General features: G+C 39.9%; 1 protein-coding gene across 1 annotated transcript in view; it reads left to right on the forward strand.

Annotated features, from left to right (window-relative positions):
- LOC109845018 (ABC transporter C family member 10-like) overlaps nt 1–14,477 on the forward strand; it is an 18,487-nt gene extending 4,010 nt beyond the window's left edge. The window contains exons 5-12 of the mRNA XM_020414203.1: nt 166–762; nt 850–1,014; nt 1,086–1,380; nt 11,970–12,184; nt 12,607–12,912; nt 13,019–13,082; nt 13,157–13,396; nt 14,002–14,477. Coding sequence (XP_020269792.1) covers nt 166–762; nt 850–1,014; nt 1,086–1,380; nt 11,970–12,184; nt 12,607–12,912; nt 13,019–13,082; nt 13,157–13,396; nt 14,002–14,111 — 1,992 coding nt within the window. The 3' untranslated portion in view covers nt 14,112–14,477. The remainder of the gene's footprint in view (nt 1–165; nt 763–849; nt 1,015–1,085; nt 1,381–11,969; nt 12,185–12,606; nt 12,913–13,018; nt 13,083–13,156; nt 13,397–14,001) is intronic.

Consider the following 14,477-nt stretch of genomic DNA (forward strand, 5'->3'; position numbering starts at 1 on the left):
TCTAGCCATCGTTTTATAAATCAATCTCCTTTCATACGTACTGATCTCAGGTTTAATGAATATATCTGGTTCTCTTTCATGAAGTGATTAATTGGTTTTCTATCTAAACCTGCATGTTAATGAAATTGTAACTTTGGTGATGAAATATGTTCTTTGTCTTTGCAGTTAATGTCAGATGGAGAAATCTTGCAGGCTGCTCCTTACCACAAATTACTAGCATCCAGCAGAGAATTTCAAGACCTAGTCAACGCACATAAAGACGCAGTTGGGTCTGAAATGCTCGACCAATTCGTATCTCACAGAAAAAACAAGCCAGCCAAGAGGGAGATCAACAGTGTACAATATACTAAGCATCCACGAAACGATAAAGCATCAGGAGTCGATCAATTAATCAAGAAAGAGGAGAAGGAAACAGGTGATGTGGGTTTGAAGCCTTATCTACAATACTTAAATCAGAACAAGGGCCTCTTATATGCCTCACTATCAGCTCTTTGCCAAGTTATATTTGTTGCTGGACAAATCTCACAAAATTCATGGATGGCTGCTAACGTTCAGAATCCTGACGTGACGACACTGAAGCTAATATCGGTCTATTTGGCAATTGGGATTAGTACATCCATCTTTGTACTGTTGAGATCCTTATTGGTGGTAGTTCTAGGCACACAGTCATCAAAATCTTTATTTTCTCAGCTGATCAACTCGCTATTTCGTGCTCCAATGTCATTTTTTGACTCTACTCCTCTCGGAAGGATACTAAGTAGGGCAAGTATTCTCAAAATTGAACATGACATTAAACTTTTATCTCCAATGTTAGACAGGGTTTTTTAACTTATAAACATCTTTCTGCAGGTTTCTTCTGATTTGAGCATCGTTGACCTTGATGTGCCATTCAGCATAATCTTTACCTTCTGTTCTACCTTTAATGCAATCAGCAATTTTAGTGTATTGGCTGTTGTTACCTGGCAAGTTCTACTTGTTGCCATACCATTAGTCTATCTAACTCTTAGATTGCAGGTATGTTCAAATTTTCATTTTCAAGCTTTTTTTTTCTTCATGTTTTAATTTGTAGTGTTCTGAATCCGCAGGGGTATTATTTTGCTGCTGCAAAGGAGTTGATGAGGTTAAATGGAACAACAAGATCTCTTTTAGCAAATCATCTTGCTGAATCAATAGCAGGAACTATGACAATCAGAGCTTTCGAGCAGGAAGATCGATTTTCTGCCAAAAACTATGAGGTTATTGACCATAATGCTAGTCCTTTCTTCCATAACTTTGCAGCAAATGAGTGGTTGATTCAAAGATTAGAGATTGTCAGCGCTGCCGTTCTTTCTTCCTCAGCCCTTGTTATGGTTCTTCTTCCTCCTGGAACTTTTAGCTCAGGTCAGTATTACCAGAACTCTACATCTTACAAAATTTCACCATTCATTACTACAAAGTGGTGTCTTTAGAGGGATTTTGTAATTCATATGTTTGAGAATGACGAGTAGTATGTAAGAAAGTGTGTCATTCCTTTAAGGAAATATTTGTCATGCACTTTCCAAACTAGTTTCTACGTGGTTTTGAGACGGAAATTTGTTCACTTACATGTTAGAATTCCTCACTAACTTAGATTGTTCTAGAATAATTTTTTAGAACTTCTTTATAGTAACATCCTACAAAATATCTACCAAGAAGTTTCTAGGATGATACAAGTGTATGGCTAGTATTTATTCTTTTAGAAACTTCTTACTAATGTATGGCTAGATTTGATTCTTTCACACACTTCCTAGCCCTCTTACTCAACTATAAATAAGGGTCTTGGGCTCTCATTTGTGTAAGTAAGCAAGAAGTGAGCTTGATTGTAGTGTAAGCTTGTGTGAGTGTCCACCAAAATAAGTGAGTTGTGAGCTTTCTTTTGAGTGTTTGTATTTCTCTTCAAATTGTGAGTGGTCTTTGAAAAGTGTTGTAGTGTCATTTATTGTGGGTATAATACAAGTGATTTGTTTACTTGTTTGAGTCCAATATTGTTGGGGATTCAAGCTACTCGACCACCTGTCAAATATGAACCCTCTGCGGAATTCGTCCTATCGGATCTTGTGTTAAGACAATAGAAAGAAAAAACCACAGCAAATTAAAATAATTGTAAGAAAAGAGAACACCGAGTTTTAACGAGGTTCGGCAACTTGCTTACGTTCTCGGGAGCCTCACAAATAATTTTCTTTATATAAAAGAAGATTACAAGATTGTAAAGAGTAGATCTCAAACTTAAGATCTCTCAAAAACAAAGAAGCAACATAGACTTTCTGTTCTTCAAATAAGGCACGAGATTTTCCAACTTGGAAAATCTCTTCTCAATCCGCTAAAAAAACCGATACAGGAATCAAGAGAATTTTCTCTAAAAATTCTGAGCTACAGGAGCTCTTCAATAAATGGCCGTCGTCTGGCTTCTGCAATTAATTCGCTGAGAAGACAGGCATATCTTTTCCTGTATGGTTCCATCCTCATCTCCTATGCATGAAGGCCAACTGAATTTACGCACAACTCCAGTTTTTGAATGGTGACTGCTTCAGTCAATATATCTGCAGGATTTTGGCTCCCTAAAATCTTCTCTAACTGTAACTTCCCCTCCTCAATCATCGAGCGTATGAAGTGGTAACGTAACTCGATGTGCTTCGTTCTGGCATGAAATATTGGGTTCTTGGCAAAGTGTATAGCACTCTGGCTATCACAATAAAGAACACTGTTCCCCCGTTTCAAACCCAACTCTTCCAGGCACCCGATTAACCAAATCATTTTGTTTCTCACCTCTATTACTATGACATACTCTACCTCAGTTATGGATAACATCACAATCTTCTGCAAACGTGAGACCCAGCTCACTGCTGTCGACCCTAAGGTATAAACGTACCCCGTGATGCTTCGCATTGTATCATGATCACCGACGAAATCCGTATCCACATATCCCTACAGTACCAACTCCTTTCTCTCGAAACACAGTGGCATATTCATAGTTTTTCTCAGATATTATAATATCCACTTCACGGTCTCCTAATGTTGCTTTCCTAGGTTGCTTACAAACCTGCTCACAACTCTTACTGCATGAGCAATATCCGGCCTCGTGCAAATCATTACGTACATCAGACTACCAATAGCTAATGAATAAGACATATTTTTCATGTGCTTCTTCTCTACATCAGTCTTGGGTGATTGCTCACCAGATAACTTGAACTGGCTTCCAAGGGGCGTACTAACGACCTTAGCATTCTTCATATTAAATATCTAAAGTACTTTCTCAATGTATTCAGACTGACTCAACTTCAGCGTCTCCTCAGCCGCATCTCGGCTGATCCGCATCCGAAGAATCTGCTTCGCTGCATCCAGATCCTTCATGACAAACTCTTTTGCTAACTACTTCTTCAGCTTGTTTATCTCTTGTAAATACGGTCCTATAACTAACATGTCATCAACATAAAGCAATAACACTATATAGCTGGACTCGAACATCTTGAAGTAACAACAATGATCTGAATTGCATCTGTCATAACAATTGCTCTGCATGAAGTTATCAAACTTCTTATACAACTATCTTGGGGTCTGTTTCAATCCGTATAAGTTCTTCTTGAGCCTACACACAATCTTTTCCTTTCCTTCCTCAATAAAGACAACAAGGTTCTTCATGTAGATTTTTTTATCCAAGTCACCATAAAGAAAGATAGTCTTCACATCTAACTGCTTAAGGTAAAAATTTTCAACAGCTACCAAGTTTAACATCACCCTGATGGTTGTGAGCTTCATAACTGGGAAAAATATCTCTGTATAATCCACTCCTTCCTGCTGTTAGAACCCCTTCATGACTAATTTAGCCTTGTATCTCTTCCTTCCATCACTCTTCTGCTTGACTCGATAGACCCACTTGTTATGTAAGGCTTTCTTCTTTGCAGGTAGCGAGGCTAACTCCCATGTCTCGTTAGAGTGGAGAGATCCATCTCTTCTTGTATTGCATGCTCCCACTACTGAGATTTACTCACTTGCATAGCCTCCTCATAACATTCTGGTTCTCCGCTATCTGTCAAAAGTAGGTAGTCTAGTGACGAGAGATACCTGGGTTTCAGTTTGGGTATCCTGGATGACCTCCTAAGCTTCTCACCCTGGGTAGTCGGTTCTGCACCTGGATTCTCCTTCGTTCTTTGGTCAGAATTGACATTGTCTCCCCCATCTAAAAGTTCATCTAAATCCATGTACTCAGATGCGCCCGCATCCGTAGTGCTGCTCTCACTGCTGTGGCTAGCCTTGGCATTATTACTGATCTTATACATTGCTTCCTCATTAAATATGACGTCTCGGCTCCTAATGATTTTCCTGTTCTTCTCATCCCAAAGACGATACCTAAACTCATCAATGTCGTACCCAATGAATGTACAGTTCAGTAACTTAGCTTTCAGCTTGTCTCTGTCATGATCACTAATATGGACATATGCCACACAACTAAAGACTCAAGTGTGAGGGATTAACCTTCTTGCCGCTCCAAACCTCTTCTAAAATTCTAAAGTTTAATAGAACTGATAGCTCATGATTTATCAGGTACGTTGCTGTATGCACCGTGTTCGCCCAAAAAGTTTTTGGTAGACCTGCATGTAGACGCATGCTCCTCATACGCTCTGTTAGCGTTCTATTCATTCTTTCTGCTACGTCATTCTGTTGCAGCGTCCCTAGAATAGTCCTCTCCAAACAAATCCCATTCATAGCACAGAACTTCTTAAACTCTTCCAGTTCATATTCTTCATCATTGTCTGATCTCAGACACTTCACTTTCAGATCTGTCTTATTCTCCACCATGGATTTCCACTTCTTAAAGATGCTAAACACATCTGATTTGTACTTCATGAAGTATACCCACATATTTCTCGAGTGATCGTCGATAAAGGTGACGTAGTACGCCGAACTGCCAAGAGAAGACACGCTAACTGGACCCCATACATCTGTATGAACAAGTTCTAGCTTGTGATCTTTAGGTGGTCTTTCACCCTTCAGAAAACTAACTCTCTTCTGCTTTTTGAAGATATAGTCTTCACAAACATCGACTTTCACCGAATTGATGCCGGTTAGTTTTCCTTCTAAATGTAAAATTTTCATACCCTTCTTACTCAAGTGTCCCAGCCTATTGTGCCACAGATCTGCACTCTCCTTACCTTCTGTAATTACGAGGGTGTCACTCGCACGTGAAGTTAGGTAGAGGGTACCGATCTTGTTGCCACGGTAAACCACCATTGTACCGTTGGAGATTTTTCACGAATCTCTGATGAATATTGTAACATAGCCTTCTTTTCCAAGCTGACTAACCGAAATAAGATTTTTCTTCAGCTTCGGTACGTGTCTGACATTCTTTAGAGACCACTTGGAGTTCTTCAATTATATTTGCACATCATCTCTTCTAATGATACTACATGGTTCATTATATCCCAAGTATACTTTCCTAAAGTTCCCTGCTACATAGTTCAGAAAGAGTTTCCTATTAGTAGTGGCGTGAAAAGAGGCTCTCGAATCAATGACCCATGAATCGGAATCGCTATCCATAGCGAGAATCAATGCATCTTACACAATATGAGCCTCCTGCTCAATTTTGTCCTTCTTCGGTGCTTTACAGGTAGAAGACGTGTGGTTCTCTTGACCGTAGTTCCAATATCTCCCTTTGATAGGTCTCACCTTTGAGTTTGACCTCTTCTTCTTCGACTTTGATCGATTCCTATTTTGATTTCCCCTATTATGGCTTCTGTCTCTCTACTCGAGACTTAGGGCTGAACCTGAACCTTCTGATTCATTCAATTTTCTTCTAACCTCCTCGGATAGAATCATAGCTACCACCTCGTTCAGCTTTAACTTCTCCTTCCTCTCAGAATTGCTGATTGCGGTCACATAACCTGTCTAACTATCTGGCAACTGTGATAATATCAATAGGGTCTGTACTTCGTTATCAAACATGATGTCGACTGAGATGAGTTGATCAACAATCGTGTTGAACTCGTTGAGATGCATCGTGAAGGAACATTCTTCTGCCATCTTGAAGTTGAATAGCGTTTTGACGAGATGCACCTTATTTGTAGCTGACGGTTACTTGTACATCGTTACGAGCGCTTCCATAAGCCCCACGATCGTCTTCTCCTTTAATATATTGTGTGCTACAGATTTTACGAGGACCAATCGGACCTGCCCTAAGGCTTTTCGATCTAATATTTTCAAGTTCTCGTCGGATTCTTCTTTCTTCTGTCCTTTTGCTTTACCCATCAGCGTACGATAAATATCATTCTGGTACAGATAGTTCTCTATCTGTGACTTTTAATAGGCAAAGTCTGACCCGTCAAACTTCTTAATTTTAGATTTGTCTTCTTCTGCTATTTTTACACATACAGATCTGAACAAAGGCTCTGATGCCAGTTGTTAGGGATTCAAGCTACTCGACCACCTGTCAAATATAAACCCACTGTAGAATTCGCCATACCGGATCTTGTGTTAAGACAATAAAAAGAAAAATCACAGCAAATTAAAATAATTATAAGAAAATAGAACACCGAGTTTTAACGAGATTTGACAACTTGCCTACATCCTTGGGAGCCACACAAATAATTTTTTTTATATCAAAGAAGATTACAAGCTTGTAAAGAGCAGATCTTAAATTTGAGATCTCTCAAAAACAAAGAAGCAACAGAGACTTTCTATTCTTCAAATAAGGCACCAGATTTTCCAACTTAGAAAATCTCTTCTCAATCCGCTAAAAAATCGATACATACAGGAGCTCTTCAATAAATGGCCGTCGTCTGGCTTCTGCAATTAATTCGCTGAGAAGAAGACTCAGCTCTTCTCGTGCATATGGTTCTCTTTTATATGGAAACCCTAGTGCCAGTTGGAGACAGACTGTCTTCCACCAACGCAGGTGAGATCCCACGCCAAGCGAGCTCATGCAGCTCTCTAGGAGGTTGCCTGCACCTCGCCTATAGGCAAGCTCATCGCTCGAAGCTCGCCTGTGTCGACTCGCTTGCAGTCCGCTCGCTCCGCCTGTGAGATCCAACTCGAACTTGCCTGTGCCTCACGTCGACCTCGCCTGTAGGGCCTTCGCTCGAGCTCACCATGAGCTCTCTTGCCCTAGTCGTTGACTTCGCTTGCAGAGCCTCACCCTCGCCTGTGTTGACTCGCCAGAAGCTCGTCGCCTCGCCTGGAGGAGGTCGCCTGCAACTCGCCTTGCCTTCGTGCTTGCCTGAAGCCCTCTTCGAGCTCTCCTGTAGACATCCTCGCCTGAAGCCACCTAAGGATCTCACCTCGCCTGAATCTCGCCATCAACCAGTGTTGGGTCTACACCCATTTTCCAACAAATATTAGTAAGTTTAGAGTTGTGTACTCTAAAATTTTCTTAACATTTGGTATCGGAGTAGGATGGCCAGGGATCGTTATTGGAGGAGCTATCTTGAGTCGTGAGAAGTTTGGTACTCTGCAAGTTTGTTAGTCAAGCCTGTTCGGTATAGTCGAAGTCTTGCCGGCATGATGGGTGATCTTCAAGTAGTTGCAGGAATTAAGAAGCTCAACAACAAAAACTACAATACATGGGCAACATGTATGGAGTCTTACCTACAAGGTCATGACCTTTGGGAGGTTGTCAGTGGTGGCGAAGTTACACAACCGGCGACGGAAGATGCAAACGACATCTTGCGAAAATGGAAAATTAAAGCAGGCAAAGCGATGTTTGCTTTAAAGACCATAGTTGAAGAAGAAATGTTAGAGCACATTCGGGATGCTAAAACACCGAAGGAAGCATGAGACACTTTTGTTACACTCTTTTCAAAGAAGAATGATACAAGACTATAACTTCTCGAGAACGAGCTGTTATCAATGGTGTAACGTGACATGACGATTGCCTAGTATTTTCACAAGGTGAAGTTGATACCCCGCGAAATTTCAGAATTAGATTCGGAAGCTTTGATTGGGAAAACCAGGATAAAAAGAATAATTATCCATGGTTTGAGACCTAAATATCAAGGGTTCGTTACCGCTGTACTGGGATGGCCGACACAACCATCGCTTGTTGAGTTTGAAAATTTGCTTGCAGGTCAAGAAGCTATGACCAAGCAAATGGGAGGAGTCTTGCTGAAGGGTGAAGAGGAAGCGCTCTACACCAACAAAAACAAATGCAGTTTCAAGCGGTACACTGGTGGTGGATCTAAAAAGGATGATGACAAGGTGAAAATTCACCAAGGAAAGGGAGGCTATCGTCCAGGGGGAGCTTCAAAGAATCGTGGTAATAGTAGAAAGTTCGATGGTGAGTGTTATACAACTGCGGGAAGATGGGCCACATGGCGAAAGATTGTTGGACCAAGAAAAAACCTATTGAAAGTAATACTGCTACTTCTAGTTCTAAGGAGAATAGCGAAGATGGTTGGGATGCCGAAGCATTATTCGCTACAGAAGAAGAAGAATTAGCTCTCACGGTAACAACACCAAACAGATTGACTACAAGAATGACTGGATCGTAAATTCGGGCTGCTCAAATCATATGATAGGTGATAAACAGAAGTTACAAAGCCTGTCTGAGTATAAGGGAGGTCATGTAGTGGTGACTGCCGACAACTCAAGGTTGCCGATAGCTCACATCGGTAAGACGATAGTTACGCCTCGATATAATTCTAACCAGGTGCTACTTCAAGATGTTTATCATGTCCTAGGAATGAGGAAAATCTTGCTATCTGTGGCTCAATTAACATCGTTTGGCCACAATATCTTGTTCGGTCCCCGAGATGTGAAGGTGTATCGTGATCTCAAAATTTCAGAAACACTAACAATGGAGGGGTGATGATTAGAATCAGTCTACGTGATGTCAGCAGAATTTGCATATGTAGATAGGACAAGAAAAAATGAGACAGCAGATCTATGGCACATGCGGTTAGGTCACATTAGCTATTCCAAGCTAAGTATGATGATGAAGAAGTTGATGCTTAAGGGGCTTCCTCAACTAGATGTGTGAACAGACACGATCTGTGAAGGATGCGAGTATGGTAAAGCACACTAATTTCCATACGAGGAATCGAAGTTTAAAGCAAAAGAACAATTGGAGTTAGTTCACTCTGATGTATTTGGGCCCGTTAAGCAACCATCAATTGGTGCTATGCGGTACATGGTGACATACATTAATGACTTCTCAAGGTATGTGTGGGTTTTCTTTATGAAAGAAAAATCTAACACATTCTGAAAGTTTAAAGAGTTCAGAGAGTCAACAGAAGGAGAAGTGGGAAAGAAGATTCGTTGCTTGCGCACAGACAATGGAGGAGAATATAGCTCAAGTGAGTTCTCTCAATACCTAAGGGAATCGAATACGTCATCAATACACTTGTGCCAACACGCCATAACAGAATGGTGTAGCGGAGAGAAAGAACCGACATCTTGCAGAAATTTTTCGAATTATGCTACATGCAAAGAACGTACTAGGAAGGTTTTGGGCTGAAGCAATGAGGACTGTAGCCTTTGTGATCAACAGACTTCCTCAACCGAGGTTAGGATTTGTTTCACCCTTTGAGAAACTATGGAACATGAAACCTACAGTTAGCTACTTCCGAGTATTTGGCTGTGTATATTATGTATTTGTTCCTTATCATTTACGGAGCAAGTTTGACAAGAAAGCTGTTAGATGTATCTTTGTGAGATACGACTGCCAGAGAAAGGGGTGGAAATGTTGCGATCCAACAAGTAGAAAATGCTACACTTCACGAGATGTGGTGTTCGATGAAGCATCTTCTTGGTGGTCCTTAGAGAAGGAGGTGTTGCCAGACTTGAGAGAATTTAAACAAGCTGCAACAAAAGATCGGGAAGCATACTGTTCAACTCTAACCAAGTTCAGATGAATCAGGAGATCCAAACGACGATGATGATGAACAAAGAGTAACTCAGTATCCTTGGAAAACTGGCGTATATCAACAACCAAACGAAGAAGGTGGGCTTAGTGAAATAGAAGAATCAACTCCACTCCGAAGGTCAACAAGAACACAAAGGCCAAATCCCAAATATGCCAATGCAGCCATAGTTGAAGAAGCAACTATAATAGAACCTGAGACGTTCGAAGAAGCATCACGAAGTTCTGAGTGGATGAAAGCTATGAAAGAAGAAATCAATGCACTTCAACAAAATCAGACTTGGGATCTGGTGCCAAAGCCAGGAGACGTGAAACCCGTATCCTGTAAATGGGTTTACAAGATAAAGCGTCGTCCAGATGGGTCAATAGAGAGGTACAAGGCACGATTGGTAGCTCGTGGTTTCTCTCAACAGCACGGACTAGAATATGAAACGTTTAGTTCGGTCGCAAAACTTACAACTGTACGAGTTCTACTTGCACTTGCATCCAACAAAGACTAGAATTTATGAGAGATGGATGTGAAGAATGCTTTTCTTCATGGAGAGCTAGATTGAGAGATCTACGTGATCCAACCAATGTATTTTCAGAGCCAAGATCATCCTGAATATGTGTGTAAACAACGAAAGACACTTTACGGTTTGAAACAAGCACCCAGGGCGTGGTATGGTAAGATTGCTGAATTTCTAACACAAAGTGGTTATTCAGTAACACCGGACGAAGAAAAATTTATCAATCCATTTCTAGATGAAGGAACATGGACAACTAAAGTACTTCCTTAGTCTAGAGGTTGATTGCACACAAGAAGGAATATTTCTTTGTCAGCAAAATATTCCAAAGATTTGTTAAAGAGGTTCGGAATGCTTGAATGCAAGCCGATTTCGACGCCGATGAACCAAATGTCAAAATGTGTGCGCATGAAGGAAAAATTTGAAAGATGCGATAATGTATCGAAAATTGGTAGGCAGTCTGATCTACTTAACATTGACTCGACCTGACATTTCTTATGCAGGTGATGAGTCAGTACATGCAAAATCCAAAGAAGCCTCATTTGGAAGCAGTTCGACAAATACTGAGATATGTTAAGAGTACAATTGACTATGGTCTTTTGTATAAGCAAGGTGGAGACTGCAAGTTAGTTGGTTACTACGATGCTGACTATGCAGGAGATCATGACACCAGAAGATCAACAACTGGGTATGTGTTTAAGCTTGGTTTTGGAACAATTTCTTGGTGTAGCAAGAGACAGCTGATGGTATCATTATCAACCACTAAAGCTGAGTATCGAGCAACAGCAATGGCAGCTCAAGAGAGTACATGGTTGATACAGGTAATGAATAATCTACATCAACCAGTAGATTATACAGTTCCGTTGTACTGTGATAATCAGTCGGCAATTCGTTTGGCAGAGAATCCAATTTTTCATGCAAGAACGAAGCACATAGAGATCAATCATCACTTCATAAGAGAAAAGGTGCTACAAGGAGAAATACAGATACAACCAATCAAGAGTGAATACCAAATAGCAGACATTTTCACTAAGAGCTTGAATCCTTCTAAGTTTAAAGAATTTTGAAAACGACTTGGAATGATTGCAAGAGCGAATAAAGTTGGTGATGATGGGAGTGTTAGAATTCCTCACCAACTTAGATTGTTCTAGAATAATTTTATAGAACTTCTTTCTAGTAACATCCTACAAAACATCTACCAAGAAGTTTCTAGGATGATATAAGTGTATGACTAGTATTTATTCTTCTAGAAAATTCTTACTAATGTATGGCTAGGATTTATTCTTCCACACACTTCCTAGCCCTCTTACTCAACTATAAATAAGGTTTTTGGACTCTCATTTGTGTAAGCAAGCAAGAAGTGAGCTTGAGTGTAGTGTAAGCTTGTGTGAGTGTCCACCAAAATTGGTGAGTTGTGAGCTTTCTTTTGAGTGTTTGTATTTCTCTTCAAATTGTTAGTGGTCTTTGAAAAGTGTTGTAGTGTCCTTTATTGTGGGTATAATACAAGTGATTTGTTTATTTGTTTGGGTCCAATATTAGTAAGTTTAGAGTTGTGTACTCTAAATTTTTCTCAACATTACCTCCGCTTTACGCAGGATTTGTTGGAATGGCTCTTTCTTACGGTCTTTCATTAAACAATTCCCTTGTTTTCTCCATACAAAATCAGTGCACGCTTGCAAATAACATTATTTCTGTTGAAAGAGTTAATCAATATATGCATGTACCAAGTGAGGCTCCAGAAGTCATTGAAGGAAACCGACCTCCTCCCAGTTGGCCTTCTGTTGGTAGGGTGGAATTCAAAAATTTGCAGGTAACTCTTGCTTAGAAAGAGCAATGAACATTATTTTGGGTTTAGGGAAGGTTTTGCACATAATGCCCTTGAACTGTTTTATCTCACATAACCCTCCAAAACTTTGCGATGTCTCAAACGCCCCCTGAACTTTAATCTTTTTTTATCGCAACCCCTACCTATAATTTGCAAATAACAAAAAATTTATTCAGAGGAAAAAACTTTCAATGATAAGGGAAAAAGGAGGGTTTTTTTTTTGTTTTTTTGGGGGTGGGGGGGGGGGGGGGGGGGAAANNNNTAAGGGGTTTTGTGATACAAACCAAAGTTCAGGGGGTTATGTGCAATACCCACCAATTTTAGGGGGGATTTGTGGAATTAACCTTTTGTGCAAAAAAAATAGCAACCATATAGTTTACTAATATGAAACATTTTGCATCAAGCAGATCAGATATAGGGAAGATACTCCGCTTGTGCTTAAAGGAATCAGCTGTGTATTTGAGGGAGGGCATAAGATTGGGATTGTAGGAAGAACTGGAAGCGGGAAAACCACTTTAATAGGTGCATTATTTCGGCTCGTTGAACCAACGGGAGGACAAGTTATTATTGATGATGTCGATATCACGAGAATTGGTCTCCAGGATTTGAGGTCTCGCTTTGGGATTATTCCTCAAGATCCTACACTCTTCAATGGGTCTGTCAGATACAACCTCGATCCCTTAGGCCAATATACCGATCAGGAAATATGGGAGGTAATATCCACTTGATAGCTTATAAGGTTAACAAAAACTTAGTAGTAATTATTGTTCATTATTTTCACATTACCATTCTTCTCATGATAATATGGTGCAATTGCAGGTACTCAATAAGTGTCAGCTTCAAGAAGCTGTTCTAGAGAAAGAACAGGGTCTAGATTCACTAGGCAAGTATTTCTATCATGTCATATATAAAAGTATAATATGAACACATCTGTATTGACGATTATGTACACTGCAGTTGTGGAAGATGGATCAAATTGGAGCATGGGACAAAGACAGTTATTTTGTTTAGGACGTGCACTTTTACGGAGAAGTCAGATATTGGTTCTTGATGAAGCCACGGCATCAATTGACAATGCCACCGATGCAATCCTTCAGAAGATAATAAGAACAGAATTTGCAGAGTGCACAGTCATCACAGTTGCCCATAGGATACCAACAGTAATGGATAGCACCATGGTGCTTTCTATTAGTGATGGTAAGTTTCCCTCCACATTGAAAGGTTCTTTCAAGGTTTATTGCCCTATGTTCAGGTTTTTGATAAGTATAATGATATTAAGACTTCGAAATATAAGGAAAGGAAAATGCACATCTATACTTTCGACTAAATGCATGATAAGCAAAAGTGGAACTGTTTGGGGCTTGCATTTGGTACTAGCTGTCAAATTCTACAGTTGATTTTAAGGTAGATAAGGGGAATGCACAGAATCAACCTAGTAATTGTTAAGATCATAATCAGTAACAATGTTACGCAGGAAATGCCGATCATTCAGATTCCAGGAATGAGAATTGATGCAGAACATTATTGCTGAAGGAATGTGATATGCTAGGGATAAACTTCACTATATATTTAGTCTAAATAAATATATTTTTCGTAAAGAGTTTGATATTAGGGTAAAATTCATAAAACCCATGAAAAGTTTGGTCCATTTTGAGATAAAACCAGAAACTTTCGGAAACGTCACTTAACCGTAAAGACATGCTAGCTTCTTGTAAATGTTGTATTCTAGGTTAATTATACAACAATGAGGTGGTTACCCAAACAATGCATCTTACTTGAAATTCCTTTCCACTTATTTTCAGGGGAACTGGTGGAATATGATGAACCCATGAAACTGATGAAAACCGAGGGATCTCTATTCGCGAAACTTGTCAAAGAATATTGTTCCCATACTGCGAATTCAGCCATCTAGACCACAATTTTTGGAAGTGTGTTGATAAAATTTTCAGCGATATTTCTCCAGTTGATAGACGCTGTTGAAATGGATGGTAACTGAAATTCAACTTTAAGGACTAAATGCAGTATCCCATTCGAAATTTCCGCACGGAAAAAGTAAGATCTGCTGTATGCTTATGTCTAAGTGACCTGTTGAGTCGAAGAGTACCTTCATGTGACGGCCAACAAGTTTTGTTTACAACTGTATATATTCTTTTTAAACGAAGTCTTAAATGTACATTTGCCCTTCGTGACAGCGCTAATTTGCTTGGCATCTAATTAGATAATGACCTTTCGTTGTATGCGAACGCTTATTTGATAGCAAGTCCGTTATGTGTTCTTA

This window comes from Asparagus officinalis, chromosome 6 (assembly GCF_001876935.1).
Source record: "Asparagus officinalis chromosome 6, Aspof.V1, whole genome shotgun sequence".
Lineage (NCBI taxonomy): Eukaryota > Viridiplantae > Streptophyta > Magnoliopsida > Asparagales > Asparagaceae > Asparagus > Asparagus officinalis.